The 19,586-nt window shown below is 49.0% G+C and overlaps 1 protein-coding gene across 3 annotated transcripts in view; it reads left to right on the top strand.

Annotated features, from left to right (window-relative positions):
• TTC6 (tetratricopeptide repeat domain 6) overlaps positions 1-19,586 on the top strand; it is a 1,585,904-nt gene that overhangs the window by 411,433 nt on the left and 1,154,885 nt on the right. For all 3 annotated transcript variants that reach the window (XM_078659352.1, XM_078659351.1, XM_078659353.1), the window contains exons 14-16: positions 2,774-2,949; positions 8,208-8,344; positions 12,796-12,965. In XM_078659352.1, coding sequence (XP_078515478.1) covers positions 2,774-2,949; positions 8,208-8,344; positions 12,796-12,965 — 483 coding nt within the window. The remainder of the gene's footprint in view (positions 1-2,773; positions 2,950-8,207; positions 8,345-12,795; positions 12,966-19,586) is intronic.

Genomic DNA, 19,586 nt, shown 5'->3' with positions numbered 1-19,586 from the left:
GGAGTCAGGCATGCAAGTGCAGGGACCATGGGTCCGGATGAACCACTTGGCCTTTGTCCCGTGACAACATCGTTGGTGTTGGATGAAGGCAAATGGGCTTGGCTTGAGACTATAGCAGATGTTCCTGGAGCCAAAACTGCCTGGGCCAAAGGGGAGCTATCAGAATTAGTCTGCAACTCTCCAGGTTCATCTTGCAGAGCACTTTCGGGATCAATGGTATTGGGGGAAAAGCGTATGCATAAATCCCTGACCATCGCATGGACAGGGCATTCCCCCTTGAGCTCTGTTGAGGGAATCTGCTGGCATAGTACTGGCATTTTCTTGTTCTCCCTTGAAGCAAATAGATCCAGGGCTGGTTTGCCCCAAGCCTGGAATATGCTGTTTACCTGCGCCTGTTCTAGCTCCCACTCGTGGCAGCATGATTGGGACCTGCTCAGTGTATCCGCCAGAGTATTATGGAGACCCCTGATGTGCTCGGCCCTCAGTGTTATTCTGTGGAGAGAGATCCACTCCCACAACTCCTGCGCCTCCTGCAAGAGTGTAGTTGATTTTGTTCCTCCTTGCTTGTTGATGAAATACATGCTGGTCGATTGTCGGTACGGGCCAGCACTGAGGAGCCCACAATCCTTGGAAGGAAAGCTTGCAGAGATAGAAAGATGGCGTGGAGTTCCAGTCTGTTGATATGCTGCTGTTACTGCACTTGAGACCATTTTCCCTGAATTTGTAAATCTTGCAGGTGACCTCACCCTCCCTCCATGGAGGCGTCGGTCGTTAAGACGAAGTCTGGAATGGTTTGCAGAAATGTGAGACCTTGAGCCAGATTCACTGTTTGTGACCATCAATGCAGAGAATCTATCATGCGCAGCATGGAGTCGTCGAAAGACCCCAAGGCATGTTGCCATTGAAGGTGTAGTTCTTCCTGAAGATGCCTCATCTTGAGCCGTTCCAAGGGTATGACATTTATTGCGGAAGAGCACATCCCAGGAGTGATGCAAACATCCGGACAGAAACTGACCTTCTTCTTGAAATGACAGTGGCTAATTTTTGAAGGCGTATTTGGCGGTCGTGTGACAAGACTGCTTTGCACTGGACGGTGTCTAGTGTTGCTCCGAGAAAAGGAATGACCTGGAGTGGATGCAACTGTGATTTGCCCACGTTGAGAGTCAGACCCAGTGAGTCGAAGAGATGGAGACAGGTTGCTGTGGCAATGTTGGCTTCGAGCTCCGAAGGGCCATTGAGCAGCCAATCGTCAAGATAAGGGAACACCTGGATTCCCCAAGACCTCAATGTTGCTGCTACTGGTGCCAAGCACTTAGTGAAAATTTGTGGTGCTGATTTCAGGCCAAACGGGAGCACTTTGAACTGATAGTGGGCCATAAAAACAGTCTTGCCTCCCTATCCCTAAGAGTCTTGCTAGGGAAGGTACGACAGATCTTGCAGTCTTTGGACTCATGCTTCGGGTAGAGGCAATAAAGGCAATCCTTATGTTGGTCATCAACATGGACCATCTTTTTATCACAGGTTCTGCAAGGTTTGAACAGGGCTTTCCTGTCAGACATCTTTTCCCTTCCACGCGACGTGTGGTGAAAATCAGACGTGAATCTATGAAAGATACCAATACTGGATAACTGCAGTTACAGGTAAGTAACTTGTTTTCTTCAGCAATACTGCTAGCCCTGGCCTCCAGGAATCTGTTTTACAAAAGCTCTTGTTTCCCAGCCCTTGTTCTGCGTCACTTTAGCAGTACTTTTATCTCTAGGCTGCAGGAGTTAGTGTTTGAAAACATCATATTTCCCCACTTTAGGGCCTGTGTTACCCAAGCCTAGCTCTGGCAAGCAGTGTTAGTAAAGAATGTTTTCCCTTGCACTGTCTTTATTACTCCAGCAGGAGTCAGTCTAGAATAGGTCTTGTTTCCCCAGGCCTGTTCTTTTACTTCATCAGTAATACCACCTCAAGGCAACAGGAGTTAGTGTTACAATTTATTTTATTTATTTGAGTCTTATATAGCGCACGGTTACCCTTGAGCATCCCGGCGCTTACAATAGATCTTGTTTTCTCAGCCCAGTTCTGTGTTGCTTCAGCAGTACTCCCACCTCTGCCCTTCAAGAGTCAGTGATCAGATCTTGTTTTACCAGCCCTGTTCTGTGTTACTTCACCAGTGCTTCCACCGCAGCACAGCAGGAGTCGGTGTTAGAATAGATCTTGTTGCTCTACTTCAGCCATACGCCCAGCACAAGCCAGCGGAAGTTATTGTTAGAATAGGTCTTGTTTTCTCAGCCCAGTTCTGTGTTGCTTCAGCAGTACTCCCACCTCTGCCCAGCAGGAGTCCGTGATCAGATCTTATTTTACCAGCCCTTGCTCTGTTACTTCAGCAGTACTCCCACCACAAGACAGGAGGAGTTAATGTTCGAATAGGTCTTGTTTTCTCAGCCCAGTTCTGTGTTATTCAGTAGTACTCACACCTCTGCAAAGCAGCAGGAAGATGAGAAAGTTACGCTAAGTACATATATGTTCGAAAAGCTGAAGCTTTGTAACTCAGAGCAAACCTCGACAGTCCATTTGCAGGAGCTATGTTACATCAGCAGAACTCTCAGCCCTGCCCAGTGAGTGACACTGTAGTATCTGACAGATTTCCAGGTTTGTGTAACGTCAGAAACATTTCTGGTATGAGACTTGCATTTACCCTGTTATTAACTTTGTCCCCCTTTGTCTAAGTGATTCAACAGGGAGACCTTTTGTATCAAACTTTCATCTCACCTTTTCTGGGTTTCAGACGCCTATCTGTCCAAAGCTGAAATCTGCAAGAGCCAAGGGGACATCACGTTGGCCATCATCAACTATTCTCAAGCCCTGAAGATCCGGCCAGAGGATGGTGATATATATTACAGCCGCGCCGAGATGTACGAGCGCAGGGGCGAGCTCATTCTGGCCATGGACGACTACGCACAGGTGGGCACGTGCCATTCCTAATTGTTCCATAATCATAGATTGGCAGATAAGTATGACCCTCAGAGCAGGCTCCTTCTAGCCATTGATGCACAGGTGGACTCCAAACCCTTTCTTGATGGTGACGTGTGTCACAGCTGAACAGATAAGTGTGACCCTGAGAGCGTGCTTCTTCTGCCCATGGGCACACAGTTTAGCTCCCCACTCGTGATGGTGGTGTATATTATAGCAATGCACATAAGTAATAACTTTAGATCAGCTTTGTGTGACACCTAAAGCACAGGTATGTCCTGTTCACAATGAAATGATAATAGTCTTAATAGTCATTCCCCCTTGGTCAGTGTCCTGATGAACGATTGAATGAAAAATGTATGTAGTGCGATAACTACCCTACTAAGGTGTGTGGTATTTAAACAGAAGGAATAAGCCTGCTGCAGTGAGCGCCTAAGAAAATGCCAAAGTTTTGATTTGTTTTCCTAAAAAGCAAGTAATTGGCTCCGGAACTGACATTAAGCGGCAGCTCATTCCAGAGTTTGGAGGAGTGCTCGTAAAATGACTGCTCAGGTAGAGAGGCCTTTTTTATTCTAGGAATAGTGAGCGAGAATCCAGAAGTCGAGTAAAGAGAGCACTCCTTTACCCTAAGGACAACTTGGCACAGACGTCCCACCATTCTAATGGACGGGTATTCCACAGCAGGGTAAATAGGTCGGACCATGAAAATGTGCTCCTTCTGCCTGTAGATGCACGGTGGCTCCCCCCTTCCTGATGGTGGCGTACTGCACAGCGTACTTCTTCTACTCATGGGTACATAGGTGGGCTCCCCCCATCCTGATGGTGATGTGTATCACAGCAAGACTTATAAGTTTGACCCTCAGAGCACGCTCCTTCTACTCCCTGAAGCGCAGGCGGGCTTCCACCTTTCCTGATGGTGGCGTATTGCACAAAGTACTTCTGCCCATGGGCACACCGGTGGGCTCCCTCCTTCCTGAAGGTGGCATATTGCACAGCGTGCATCTGCTACCCATGGGCACACAGGTGGGCTCCCCCTTCCTGAAGGTGGCATATTGCACAGCGTGCTTCTTCTACACATGGGCACACAGGTTGGCTCCCCCCTTCCTGATGGTGCCATATTGCACAGCGTGCTTCTTCTACACATGGGCACACAGGTGGGATTCCCCTTACTGATGGTGGCTTATTGCACAATGTGCTTCTTCTGCCCATGGGCAGACCGGTGGGCTCCCCCCTTCCTGAAGGTGACGTATTGCACAGTGTGCTTCTTCTGCCCATGGGCACACCGGTGGGCTCCCCCCTTCCTGATGGTGCCATATTGCACAATGTGCTTCTTCTACCCCTGGGCACACAGGTGGGCTCCCCCTTCCTGATGGTGGCATATTGCACAGCGTGCTTCTTTTACACATGGGCACACAGGTGGCTTCCCCCCTTCCTGATGGTGAAATATATTACAGCAGGGTAGATAGGCTGACCATGAGATTGTGCTCCTTCTGCCTATAGTTGCACTGTGCCACCCCCCCTTCCTGAAGGTGGCATATTGCACAGCGTGCTTCTTCTACTCATGGGTACATAGGTGGGCTCCCCCTTCCTGATGGTGATGTGTTTCACAGCAAGACTTATAAGTTTGACCCTAGAAGCACGCTCCTTCTACTCCCAGAAGCGCAGGTGGGCTTCCACCTTTCCTGATGGTGGCGTATTGCACAAAGTACTTCTGCCCATGGGCACACCGGTGGGCTCCCTCCTTCCTGAAGGTGGCGTATTGCACAGCGTGCTTCTTATGCCCATGGGCACATCGGTGGGCTCCCCTCTTCCTGATGGTGAAATATATTACGGCAGGGTAGATAGGCTGACCATGAGATTGTGCTCCTTCTGCCTATAGCTTCACTGTGCCACCCCCCCTTCCTGATGGTGGCATATTGCACAGCATGCTTCTACCCATGGGCACACAGGTGGGCTCCCCCCTTCCTGAAGGTGGCGTATTGCACAGCGTGCTTCTTCTACTCATGGGTACATAGGTGGGCTCCCCCCTTCCTGATGGTGATGTGTATCACAGCAAGACTTATAAGTTTGACCCTCAGAGCACGCTCCTTCTACTCCCAGAAGCGCAGGTGGGCTTCCACCTTTCTTGATGGTGGCGTATTGCACAAAGTACTTCTGCCCATGGGCACACTGGTGGGCTCCCTCCTTCCTGAAGGTGGCCTATTACACAGCATGCTTCTTCTGCCCATGGGCACATTGGTGGGCTCCCTCCTTCCTGAAGGTGGCATATTGCACAGCGTGCTTCTTATGCCCATGGGCACATAGGTGGGATCCCCCTTACTGATAGTACCAGTCATCCCCGAAGACTGGAAACGCACAGAAGTCAGGCCCCTGCTCAAGAAGCCCTTGGCAGACCCTTCAGGCCTCAAGAACTACGAACCATCTCTCTCCTTCCCTTCGTGGCCAAAGTCACTGAGAAGACCGTTAACGCCCTACTAACAACATTCATTACAGAGAACTCCATCCTCGACCCCTCTCAATCCAGATTCTGCAGCAACCACAGCACCGAGACCGCCCTACTCGCCGCCACAGATGACAAAGGTTCCCTCCTCGACCAAGGCCCACACCGGAGCCTTGACCCTACTCGACCCCTCCGCAGTCTCGACACGTCTCCCACCGCACAATAACGCCAGACTCCATGGCTCCGGCATATTGGGAACTACCCTTGAATGGCTCCGCTCCTTCCTCACCGGCTAGAACCAAAGAATCCGACTGCCACCCTTCCTTTCCGAACCCACAGAGATCAACTGCAGAGTGCCTCAAGGATCATCACTCATACTTACACCCTTCAACATCTACATGGCTTCCCTCGCCGCCATCTCAGATAGCACAGACTCAACATAGTCTCCTACACCAAACTCAGCTTCCAGGTAGGAATGAAGGACTTTGCATCCTTAATGAGCAGCAGCTGCCTGAAGCTCAACTCAGAGAAGACACAGGTCCTCATCCTCGGACCCTCCCCCAGCGCATGGGACAACACCAGGTGGCCCACCACCCTCGGCAGCCCATCCACCCCCACCGACCACGGCCAGAACCTCGACATCTTGCTTGACTCCTTACTCTCCATGACCCGACAGGTCAACACCATCACCTCCACCTGTGTCAACACCCTCTGCATCCTTCGCAAGACCTTCAAAGGGATCCCTCTGAATTAAGAAAACCCGTCACCCACGCACTCATAAACGCCCTCCATGCCGAAATCAACAAGTGTCTGCTCCGCAAACTCCAGACCATACAGAACACCGCAGCCAGACTCGTCCTCTGCATTCCTCGACATGAACACATCACCCAACACATGCGAGGCCTCCATTGGCTCCCCGTCTAGAAGAGAGTAACCTTCAAGATACTCACCCGCGCCTTCCTATGCCTCCATAACACCAAACCCAATACCGCAATGAGAGAATCTCCTTCCGCATACCCTAGAGAAACCTCTGATCCGGCGACCTCACTCTCTGCGCATCTGCAGAGCGAGAACGGGCGGAAGGGCCTTCTCCTACATCGCGGCCAAGATCTGGAACGAGCTCCCGATCAACATCAGACGTGCCCCCTCTCTGAACATCTTCAGGAAGACACTCAAGATCTTGCTCTTTGACTTAACAGAGCAGCTTAACCCTCTTCTCCATTGCCTTGAGACCCTCACGAGTGAGTAGCGCGCATTACAATTCCCTGATTGCTTGATTGATTGTGCTCCTTCTGCCTATACATGCACTGTGGCCGCCCCTTCCTGATTGTGGCATATTGCACAGCTTACTTCTTCTGTCCATGGGCACACAGGTGGGTTCCCCCCTTCCTGATGGTGATGTGTATCACAGCAGGGTAAAGAGGCTGACCATGAGAATGTGTTCCTTCTGCCTATACATGCACTTTGGCTGCCCCTTCCTCATTGTGGCATATTGCAGAGTGTGCTTCTTCCGCCCATGGGCACACAGGTGGGCTCCCGCCTCCCTGATGGTGGCATACTGCACAGCTTGCGTCTTCTACCCAAAGGCACTCAGTTGGGCTTCCCCTTCCTGATGGTGATCTGTATCACAGCAAGACTTATAAGTTTGACCTTCAGAGCACGCTCCTTCTACTCACAGACGCGCAGGTGGGCTTCCAACTTCCTGATGATGGCGTATATCACAGGAGGCCCGATAAGTGTCACCCTGAAAGTGCACTTCTACCCTAGAATCAAAAGACTGAATTTTGAACTGTAAAGATAAGCCTGTCATTGGGGAAAAACGGTTGCTAATTTGATCTATTTCTGATGGATACATCTGCCTGTGGATTCCTCACCTTTTGAATTACCCCCATGCTTAGGATTCCACAAAAACTTTTCTCCTCAGCTCTCCCACTTCGACGAGGATGTCACATTGGAATGTCTCTGCACGCGACGCATGACGTCATTGGAGCCATAACAAGACCTCATCGGCGTGCTGACGTCAGTTTTCTTTTTTCCATGCCATCGACGTGTCACAGTTTTTCCCAGGGCTCTCCATTTCTGGGAGTTTCTTTGTTGCAAGTCTTCGGGTCTTTGTAGTAGCGATCCTGGGTACTCAGAGGAAGTTCGGATTCAAGCCTTGTAGGGAATGTAGGGGGTCACATTAGGAAAGTGGTTGGGAGATGATAGTAGAACGTGTTTATTAGTTGCCTGAACCTAGATACCAGAGATACTGGGGGCCCTGCAGGAACTGGGAATAGGACATTGGAGGTATTGGGGATCGTTGACATTCGTTCTGAACCACCATTAGCGTGTGCTGTGCTTAGTTTTATTGCGACATTAAAGTACTTCTCTTTTATTAAGCCGAGCACAGGGCTGGGCAATGGATTATTGTGTCTGTTGTTTGAGTGTTGAGTTCTAAGTCCTTGAGAATCCTTTCACTGCTTGTCCTCACTACCCTGAGAGTCAAGTCTGGAAGAGGTGTAGTTGGCCCTGTTTACCGACCCATAATAGGAAGGACCCCAGGACACGACGGCCAACTGACCCCTAGCACCATGGTTGTGGCCCACTAACCCCTCTCTGCCCAGTGCCCCCTCCCAAAGATGGCTGACACTTCCCCGGTTAAATTGTACACTTTATTTGCCCTTGTGAAATCTCACACTTTTCCATTTGATTTTCCCTGGGAATGCTTCAAGGTGTTTCTTGCTTTATCATGAGCAATGGGTGAAACCCTCTGACATTATCTTCTGAGTGATGGTAAACTAGTAACTTTATACCTTTCGATTCACAGAGTTTCCTCTACAACCCTCAAAGGACAGAGGCTATGATGAAGCATGGGCTGCACCAATTTGAGAATGGCAACTGGAACGCTGCAATCTTGGATTTCACTGCTCTTCTTAAGCAAAACCACAACGACGCACACGCAAGGTCTCTGCACACCTACGATGGGGGACTAGGGAGGAAAGAGTTAGAAAAGTGCCCGAGATTGCACATCAATTGTCCTGAAGTAGAGATGTCATTGGGTCACCAGTAAAAGTGCTCGCTGTGGACCAAAGTTTTCAGTTCTTTCCTGTAACAATGGTCACCCTGGACCAGGCTTGCCAGTTACTTTTCTTTAATGGTGGCTCCCAGTCTGGATTCTTCACTAAGCCTTAAACTTGCAGTTCTGTAAAGGTTTAGAATGGTTTACCCTTTCTTGATTACTTTTTAACTCGAAGATTAACCATTAACCTCTCTCATGATTCCCAATCCACAGGTACCTTTTCCCTTTTTCTAGACCAAGGATGATAATAGTTTTCAAGATCCCATATTTTCTTATCTCATTCTACAGTCTTTTCTTTGACCCTCTTGTAATTTGAAATGTTTCTTATGTATAAATTGGTATTTTTATAGCACAAATCTAGCTCTGAAGTAGCGGAGCTCTACACATTAAGACTAGTTCCTTGGTGATAGAAGATAATTAACATTAGATCAAGGGTTGGGAGAGGATAGTAGATGTTGTACATTAGATGAGGAGTTGGGAGAGGATAGTAGATTGTGTACATTAGATGAGGGGTTGGGAGAGGATAGTGGATTGTGTACATTAGATGAGGGGTTGGAGAGGATAGTAGATTGTGTACATTAGATGAGGGGTTGGGAGAGGATAGTAGATTGTGTACATTAGATGAGGTGTTGGGAGAGGAGAGGAGATCGTGTACATTAGATGAGGGGTTGAGCGAGGATAGTAGATTGTGTACATTAGATGAGGGGTTGGGAGAGGATAGTAGATTGTGTACATTAGATGAGGGGTTGAGCGAGGATAGTAGATTGTGTACATTAGATATGGGGTTGGGAGAGGATAGTAGATTGTGTACATTAGATGAGGGGTTGGGAGAGGATAGTAGATTGTGTACATTAGATGAGGGCTTGAGCGAGGATAGTAGATTGTGTACATTAGATATGGGGTTGGGAGAGGATAGTAGATTGTGCACATTAGATATGGGGTTGGGAGAGGATAGTAGATTGTGTACATTAGATGAGGGGTTGGGAGAGGATAGTAGATTGTGCACATTAGATGAGAGGTTGGGTAAGGATAGTAGATTGTGTACATTAGATGAGGGGTTGGGAGAGGATAGTAGATTGTGTACATTAGATGAGGGGTTGGGGGAGGATAGTAGATTGTGTACATTAGATGAGGGGCTGGGAGAGGATAGTAGATTGTGTACATTAGATGAGGGGTTAGGAAAGGATAGTAGATTGTGTACATTAGATGAGGAGTTGGGGAGGATAGTAGATTGTGTACATTAGATGAGGGGTTAGGAAAGGATAGTAGATTGTGTACATTAGATGAGGAGTTGGGGAGGATAGTAGATTGTGTACATTAGATGAGGGGTTGGGAGAGGATAGTAGATTGTGTACATTAGATGAAGGGTTGGGAGAGGATAGTAGATTGTGTACATTAGATGAAGGGTTGGGAGAGGATAGTAGATTGTGTACATTAGATGAAGGGTTGGGAGAGGATAGTAGATTGTGTACATTAGATGAGGAGTTGGGAGAGGATAGTAGATTGTGTACATTAGATGAGGAGTTGGGAGAGGATAGTAGATTGTGTACGTTAGATGAGTTGGGAGAGGATAGTAGATTGTGTACATTAGATGAGGAGTTGGGAGAGGATAGTAGATTGTGTACATTAGATGAGGGGCTGGGAGAGGATAGTAGATTGTGTACATTAGATGAGGAGTTGGGGAGGATAGTAGATTTTGTACATTAGATGAGGGGTTGGGAGAGGATAGTAGATTGTGTACATTAGATGAGGGGTTGGGAGAGGATAGTAGATTGTGTACATTAGATGAGGGGTTGGAGAGGATAGTAGATTGTGTACATTAGATGAGGGGTTGGGAGAGGATAGTAGATTGTGTACATTAGATGAGGGGTTGGGGGAGGATAGTAGATTGTGTACATTAGATGAGGAGTTGGGAGAGGGTAGTAGATTGTGTACATTCGATGAGGGAGGGGTCGGGGGAGGATAATACATTGTGTACATTAGATTATAGGTTGGGAGAGGATAGTAGATTGTGTACATTAGATGAGGGGTTGGGAGAGGACAGTAGATTGTATACATTATATGATGGGTTGGGAGAGGATAGTAGATTGTGTACATTAGATGAGGGGTTAAGAGAGGATAGCAGATTGTGTACATTAGATGAGGGGTTAGGAGAGGGTAGTAGGTTGTGGACATTAGATGAGGGGTTGGGAGATGATAGTAGATTGTGTACATTAGACGAGGGGTTGAGAGAGGATAGTAGATTGTGTACATTAGATGAGGGGTTGGGAGAGGATAGTAGATTGTGTACATTAGCCGAGGGGTTGGGAGAGGATAGAAGATTGTGTACATTAGACGAGGGGTTGGGAGAGGATAGTAGATTGTGTAAATTAGCCGAGGGGTTGGGAGAGGATAGAAGATTGTGTACATTAGACGAGGGGTTGGGAGAGGATAGTAGATTGTGTACATTAGATGAGAGGTTGGGAGAGGATAGTAGATTGTGTACATTAGATGAGGGTTTGGGGGAGGATAGTAGATTGTGTACATTAGATGAGGAGTTGGGAGAGGATAGTAGATTGTGTACATTAGATGAGGGGTTAGGAGAGGATAGTAGATTGTGTACATTAGATGAGGGGTTGGGAGAGGATAGTAGATTGTGTACATTAGATGAGGGGTTGGAGAGGATAGTAGATTGTGTACATTAGATGAGGGGTTGGGAGAGGATAGTAGATTGTGTACATTAGATGAGGGGTTGGGGAAAGGATAGTAGATTGTGTACATTAGATGAGGAGTTGGGAGAGGGTAGTAGATTGTGTACATTCGATGAGGATGGGGTCAGGAGAGGATGATAAATTGTGTACATTAGATTATGGGTTGGGAGAGGATAGTAGATTGTGTACATTAGATGAGGGGTTGAGAGAGGACAGTAGATTGTGTATATTCGATGAGGGGTTGGGAGAGGATAGTAGATTGTGTACATTAGATGAGGGGTTGGGAGAGGATAGTAGATTGTGTACATTAGATGAGGGGTTGAGAGAGGACAGTAGATTGTGTATATTCGATGAGGGGTTGGGAGAGGATAGTAGATTGTGTAAATTAGATGAGGGGTTGATAGAGGACAGTAGATTGTGTACATTAGATGAGGGGTTGAGAGAGGACAGTAGATTGTGTACATTAGACGAGGGGTTGAGAGAAGGTAGTAGATTGTGTACATTAGATGAGGGGTTGAGAGAGGACAGTAGATTGTGTACATTAGACGAGGGGTTGAGAGAAGGTAGTAGATTGTGTCCATTAGATGAGGGGTTGAGAGAGGACAGTAGATTGTGTACATTAGAGGACGGGTTGGAGAGGAACGCAGATCGTGTACATTAGATGTGGGGTTGGGAGACGATAGTAGATTGTGTACATTAGAGGACGGGTTGGAGAGGAACGCAGATAGTGTACATTAGATGAGGGGTTGGGAGAGGATAGTAGTTTGTGTACATTAGATGAGGGGTTGAGAGAGGACAGTAGATTGTGTACATTAGATGAGGGGTTGAGAGAGGACAGTAGATTGTGTACATTAGACGAGGGGTTGAGAGAAGGTAGTAGATTGTGTACATTAGATGAGGGGTTGAGAGAGGACAGTAGATTGTGTACATTAGACGAGGGGTTGAGAGAAGGTAGTAGATTGTGTCCATTAGATGAGGGGTTGAGAGAGGACAGTAGATTGTGTACATTAGAGGACGGGTTGGAGAGGAACGCAGATCGTGTACATTAGATGAGGGGTTGGGAGAGGATAGTAGTTTGTGTACATTAGATGAGGGGTTGGGAGAGGATGGTAGATTGTGTACATTAGACGAGGGGTTGAGAGAGGATAGTACATTGTGTCCTTTAGATGAGGGGTTGAGAGAGGATAGTAGATTGTGTACATTAGATATGGGGTTGGGGAGGACAGTAGATTGTGTACATTAGATGAGGGGTTGGGAGAGGATAGTAGATTGTGTACATTAGATGAGGGGTTGGGAGAGGATAGTAGATTGTGTACATTAGAGGAGGGGTTGGGAGAGGACAGTAGATTGTGTACATTAGATGAGGGGTTGGGAGAGGATAGTAGATTGTGTACATTAGAAGAGTGGTTGGAGAGGATAGCAGATCGTGTACATTAGATATGGGGTTGGGAGAGGATAGTGGATTGTGTACATTAGATGAGGGGTTGGGAGAGGATAGTAGATTGTGTACATTAGATGAGGGGTTGGGAGAGGATAGTAGATTGTGCACATTAGATGAGTGATTCAGGAAAGGTGTGGACATAGGACCCTTTTCATGGGAGTGCTATTCAACTCAGCCTGTGATGCGTGTCTCTTTCTCTTGACAGGATGTACCGGGGCAGAGCCTGCATGAAGCAATCACGCTATGCAGAAGCTGTTGAGGACTTCTGTGCTGCCATTCACCTGGACCCCATAAACTGGTTAACCTTCTATTACAGGGGATGTTTGCTGCGCAAGACTCACCCCCAGAGGGCACTGCAAGATTTCAGCACCTCAGGTACTCATGACAAAATGCATGCACCAATGCCACTGTTTATTTTAGGTTCATCAGAACTTTCAGGGTCAGTTATATGAGAACTGATATCTACATCCTAGCATATACATTGATAGTCAGTAAAGTGAGAACAGTTCCCAGCTGCATGTGCAGACTCCCAAGCACTTCTTTTTAAAATATCTGTCCATAGAATTAAAACCACAGAGTACAAGCATCTATATGTTGTTCAGATGCCTATCTTCGAGGACATTCAGTCTCTCAACTTAGTCCTGCTGGAAACACAAAGCTGGCTGACACGTAACCACCTAAAACTATATGCTCTAAAATGGAATTCCTCCTAATCTCACCCCACAAACAATCTCAGGGCATGGACCAATGGCTGAATCAGCTTTCTGCTCTTAACTGTAGACCTCACCTTGTGGATTTGGCATCCTCACTGGGTATATCAGTTTCCTCAACAAAGGAGCGAACTTCCAACTCAGCATCTTAGTAAGCTTAAACCCTTTGTCCCTGCTCATGACCTAAAGGTTGCAGTGCAAACATTAGTGATATCAAAGCTGGACTATGGTAGCACAACGCTTTGCGGCCTGCCCAGAGTGAAGACAACTCCTCTTAGGGTGGCCCTCAATTCTGCTGTTTTTTGCAAGGCTCATAACTAGCACAAAAAAATACAACCATATTTCTCCGGACTTGCTGGCCCTGAATTGGCTTCCATATGAAGCTCGGACACAGTTAGAAATGGCATGCATGGGGCGTGGCCGGGCAAGATGGCCGAGCAGACGTGAAATGCTTCGGCTCCCGGTCCGCGCTGCACACGACGTCCCTAAACAGCGGACATAGGATGGTGCGATCTTGCTGGAACTCACCTCCAGGAGCCGACTACGTTGCTGCATCCTGTGAAGATGTCCTGAGCGAGCTGCGGAGCTCTGGAGCCCTGGAGCCCCTGATTCCTTGCAGTCCACGATCGGAGTGGGGCTCCGGCGATAAGATGGCGGCGGCCGCCTGACTCGCTGCGATCGAGTCCGGCGCCGGAGACTCCGGCAGGCGTAGTCGAAATATTTCGGGAGGACAGGCGACCCTGGGAGGCAGCGGAGACTCAGGGGTGAGTCTGAATGTTTGGAGTGTTCGTGGTTCGTCCGGCGAGAGAGGAGCGGCGGACCCGACTGCCAGACCCTAAAATGGCGGCCAGAGGGACACCCTGATGCCTGTCTGCACCTCGTGGCGCCTCAGGAGGACGGCCGGGGGCAGCCCCGGACTGCGGGAGGGCCACAAATGATCCGCAGCCCGCAGTAGCAGCCCTGAGGATCAGTTTACCCCTGTGCGATGGGGGAATCAGCACAAGCCAGCAGCGACATAACCTCAGATCTCTGAAAGTCGGAAGGGACGCATAAACCAGCGCAAAGGTGGTAAAGCTGAAGAGACTCTTGCGGCTAGGTGGCTCTCTCCCCCTGGTGGTCTCAGGAGCCCCCCTGAAGGGTTCTTGGGCGACAGATCCATCCTTGCCGCTTCCTTATGCCACAGAAGAAAGGCACAACTAAAGGGTCGGGCAGAGTATCAGATTTTTTCACTGCTGCGGACTCGAGACCGATCCTACGGGGCACCCCAGAGAAGTCGACCATGGCCCTATCTAAGGCAGATTTCCAATCTCTGCTCAAGGATTTCAAATCCGAACTACGCAATGAGCTAGGCCAGGACATTAAAGCGTCCATTGACCAACTACGATCGGATATCTCGGAACACATGGCCTCGCTGCAGCGCGACGTGGACTCCGTAGGCACCAGAGTTCTGGATCTCGAATCGGCTCATCAGGAGCAGAAGCAGGCGATGGGAACTTGCCAGACGGAGATGCACAGTCTGAAGGAACAGTTGCAGCAAACGATATTGAAAGCTGAGGATTTGGAAAATCGCGCTAGACGGAAGAACCTCCGTATCAAGGACCTGGAGGAAGGCGCAGAGAGTGGCGACCTGGAGACTTTCATAGAAGGACTCTTTGCTGAAGTCCTGAGTCCCACAGTCCTTAAAATAAAGCTCGACAGAGTCCATAGGGTGGGCCCCCTCCCGAAAGGGGACCGACGGAAACCTCGAGACATCCTGGCGAAATTCCATTCCTATAAAGTAAAGGAAGCCGTTCTGCAAGCAGCTAGAGCCAAAGACTCTGTTTCCTTCCAAAACTTCTCCTGCTCCATATTCCAAGATGTAGCCCCCTCTACCTTAGCACGCAGACAACTTATGCGTCCGATCACTTGCAAGCTACAAGAAGATGGGGTTAGGTACAGATGGACGTACCCCTTCGGCCTTAGCTTCGAGCTCCACAAGAAGAGGCAACATGTCACCACGCTTCGGGAGGGCCTACATCTCCTGGGCCTGCCGGCGGAGGACGGCGACCTGGTCTCAGGCGCTTCTGGTGGTCCGTCAGGAGAAACATCCACATCCCGGACCTGGTCAAAGGCTACAAACAGAAGGAACCGGTGACGACGTAGATAGGTGAGGTCTCGTTCCAACTTTATTGGGGGCAATGATGGCGCTGGTCTGATTCCCCCATTGTGAAGAATGGGAGCTCATGGATTTGCGAGTTTGGCCACTACCACACCTTCTAGAGACAGAGACATTGGGCGAGAACCTTCTTTGGCAAAGGCCGGGGTGAACTGTGAGCCATGCTGGTCCCACTAATCCATCACTAAGGGGTCGTTGATGCGCTGTGCGGACCGGGTCCCAGGACCCGTAGTCTCCACCAGCCTATGCGCGGGCAGGAGTGCCCCGTGCGGCGACAACACAAATGGTTTGGATTATTTTCTATGTTTAGTGTTATGTTGATCTTTTGGGGTGTTCTTGGGAGGGAGGGGAAAGGTGGTGGTGGTATCGTAATATTTCTCACCGTAGAACCTTCGAGTGACATTTTGCAGACTGTTTTTCAATGGCACCGGGAGAAGGGACCCGGCACGGGAGGGCGCAGGGGAGGCCTCAACAATATCATTTGGGGATTCAATCAGCGTTCACGGGGGGAGCTGTAGGGGAGAGAACGTTCCACGAGGGAGGGCAGGGCAGGGATCAGCTTCCGCGGAGGAAACAACAGGGTTTGACTTAGAATGCCACTTACTATAGGAACTTAGAACGTCAAAGGGCTCAATTCCCCCCAGAAGCGCCAGAAGGTCTGGAAATACATTCTAGATCATCATTTAGATATAGTAGCCCTACAGGAAACACACCTGTTGAAAGCCGAAGACCACCGTCTTAAACATAAAAAATACCCCCTTATCTATAAAGCCTCGACTTCTACTAAACAAAAGGGGGTGGCTCTCCTCTTTAGCTCGTCTGTTCAGTTCCAGCCCATAGGTACTCAGGGCGATAAAGATGGGCGATGGCTGATGGTCAAAGGCCGATTGAAGGGGAAGGTGTGCACTTTTGTAGCAATATATGCCCCTAACACTGGGCAAAAAAAATTCTTGCACTCACTGTTGGGCAAGGTGACCGACTTTGCAGAGGGCCCTATATTCCTCCTGGGGGATTTCAACCTGGTTTGGCACCCAGAACTCGACAGCACGCACACACGCCGCTCCGACATGGGTACTTTTCCCGCTTCCATACAGACACACATTAAGTACATGGGACTTTTGGACACGTGGCGGGCCTTATATCCACATACCCGAGACTACTCCTTCTTTTCACATGTGCACCAGACCTACTCTCCACTGGATTACATCTTTTTCAGTCAATCCCTGCAGGGTAACCTCCAGGACGCTAAGATACTCCCCATCTCAGTGTCTGATCATGGTCTGTATACAGTGTGTCTTTCGTGGCTAGGTAATGCTCCAACACCTGCTCGTTGGTACTTCCCGGAAGCCTTGATGAGGGATAAGGAATCGACTACACAATTAAGGGAGACTATCAAAGAATTCTTCACCCTTAATAAGCCCGAAGAGACCTCTGAGTATAATACATGGGACACTTTCAAAGCAGTGCTGCGTGGCAAATGCATTGCGCTCAACTCAGCCCTGAATAGGCAGCGGGCAAAAGAAAGGGAACGCTTGGAGGAGGAATTAACGACTGCTGAACGGTCCCACAAGCTTGCACCCACTAGGCAGACGCTTCGCACACTCACAGCACTCAGGGGCAAATTACGGGCCATTTATAACAACAGGGCAGAATTCACCCTCCTCAAACTGCGCAATCTGTCATACACCCAGGGCAACAAGGTGGGGAAACACTTAGCCCGGCAACTGAAGGACAAAAGAGAGAGAGAATACATAGGGGGTATTCAAGATGCGTCGGGGAGGGTACTCCATAAAGACGAGGACAAGGCGGGCCTTTTCGGGTCCTTTTATAGCTCCCTGTACTCAGCAGACACACTGGACACTGAGCATCAGCACGCCTTCCTTCAGGACTTACCAATTCCACAGGTCTCCCCGGAGTGGAACGAGGCTCTTATAGCTCCGTTCACACTTGAGGAAGTGCAATCAGCCATCAAGGCGCTGAAACCCCATAAAGCGCCCGGCACTGACGGGTATACCGCGGTCTTTTATAAGACATTTGCGGCCGACATTGGCCACCATTTGGTTCGGCTTTTTAATCGGATGGCCTCAGATGGCGACACCTCTGACTCTATGGCCGAGGCGGTGATCTCAGTGATCCCCAAACCGGGTAAGGACACCACTCGCTGTGCCTCTTACCGGCCCATTGCCCTCTTAAACATTGACGCAAAGCTATACTCTTCCATACTGGCCAAAAGATTGTATGAACTCATGCCACTTATTATTCATCCCGATCAGTCTGGCTTCATTAAGGGACGCCAAACACATGACAACACCCGCCGTATCGTCCACTTAATTGAGAAAGCCAACAAATTTAAAATTCCTGCGGTCCTAGTCGGCCTAGATGCTGAAAAGGCATTCAACCGCATTGATTGGAACTTCCTGCTAGCCACACTCGCGAAATTTGGCTTCTCCCCCCACTTCATAACTATGCTCCAGGCCAATTATAGACACCCAAGATCCAAAGTTTCAGTTAACGGCTTGCAATCTGCCTCATTCTACCACTCCAGGGGGACCAGACAGGGATGCCCCCTGTCTCCCTTGTTGTTCTCCCTCAGTATAGAGCCCTTAGCTATAGCAATCAGGGAGCATCAAGGGATTGAAGGTCTCCCTTTCACCGGTGATTCCCATAAAATCTCCCTCTTCGCGGACGACGTCCTCCTTTCCTTGTCCAACCCGATGGGTTCGCTCCCACGTCTACAGAAAGTGCTTCGTTCCTTCGAAAAAGCAGCGGGCTTCAAGGTTAATCTGGATAAGTCCTATATACTTAATCTCACCCTCTCAAACGCAGAAGCTTTACAACTCCGATCACTAACGCCTCTAGCGTGGGCGCCCTCTTCCATACAATACCTAGGGGTACAATTGACGCCAACAATAGAGAAACTGTATGCAGCCAATTTTCCCCCAATTCTCACCCGCATCCAAACAGATCTGACGAGATGGAAACCGCTTTTTCTCTCCTGGTTGGGACGCATCAATGCTGTAAAGATGACGCTCCTCCCCAAACTACTATACTTATTTCAGGCGCTTCCCATAGAACTAGATGAGGACTTTTTTAAACACATGAAAACGATGATCCTGCGATTTGTCTGGCAGGGAGGGCGGGCCCGTTTCTCCTTTTCTATGCTTCGTCGTCCGCAGAGGGAGGGGGGAGCGGGACTCCCTGATCTTAGACTCTATTATAAGGCGGCCCAACTGCAAATTTTGGTCGAATGGTCACAAAAGGAATCGGAGAAACATTGGCTCCACATGGACCGCAGTATAGCAGGTAGAACGATATGGGACTTGATCTGGCGCGACAAACAGGACAGACCCCAAAATGCATACCTCAGCACCCCGACACGCACTACTCTTAAAGTCTGGGATTCCGTGGCAACAAGGGAGGGATGGACTTCTTTCCCTTCACCCTTCACACCTATCCACTTCACCTCTTCATTCCCCACAGCGCTTCTGGAAGGGCCGTTTAATGCTTTGAGGGAGGGGGTTGTCTCGCACTGACCCATTTATTCCACAACTATGATCCCCTTACATTTGAGAACTGCAAAAGGGATTATGGGGTTGGGGACCATGAGCGATACCATCATGCACAGCTGCTGCATTGGGCTCTCGACCCACGAATTAGGGAGGGTGCCACCAGACCTCTCACCACATTCGAATCTCTCCTCATTAAAACTTCGTCCATGAAGGGTGCCACTTCGGCCCTGTACAAGCTATTGCTCTCAACAGCGATTGCCCCCCGCCCCAGATATATGACATGGTGGGAAGGGATGGCCCAGCGAGACATCTCAGAGGTAGATTGGACCCATCTGTGGACAGATATTTTTAAACGTAATCACTCCACAGCTCTACGGGAAGCCCATTTGAAAGTAATGATGGACTGGTACTTATACCCGTCCAAACTAGCTAGAATCTTTCCAGGCTCGACAGATAGATGTTGAAGAGGCTGTGGCCTACTGGGAGACTTCCAACACATCTGGTGGGACTGTCTCTCCATTAGGCTGTTCTGGGAAGAGATCCTAGCACAGGTGAAGACCATCTTGGGGTATCCCATCCCGACATCAATGACAGAGGCCCTACTTGGCATTAGTGATCCTCT

Source organism: Lissotriton helveticus, chromosome 9, assembly GCF_964261635.1.
Source record: "Lissotriton helveticus chromosome 9, aLisHel1.1, whole genome shotgun sequence".
Taxonomy (NCBI): Eukaryota; Metazoa; Chordata; class Amphibia; order Caudata; family Salamandridae; genus Lissotriton; species Lissotriton helveticus.
Note: the sequence above shows the minus strand (reverse complement) of the source record. Positions and strands in the feature narration are given on the sequence as shown.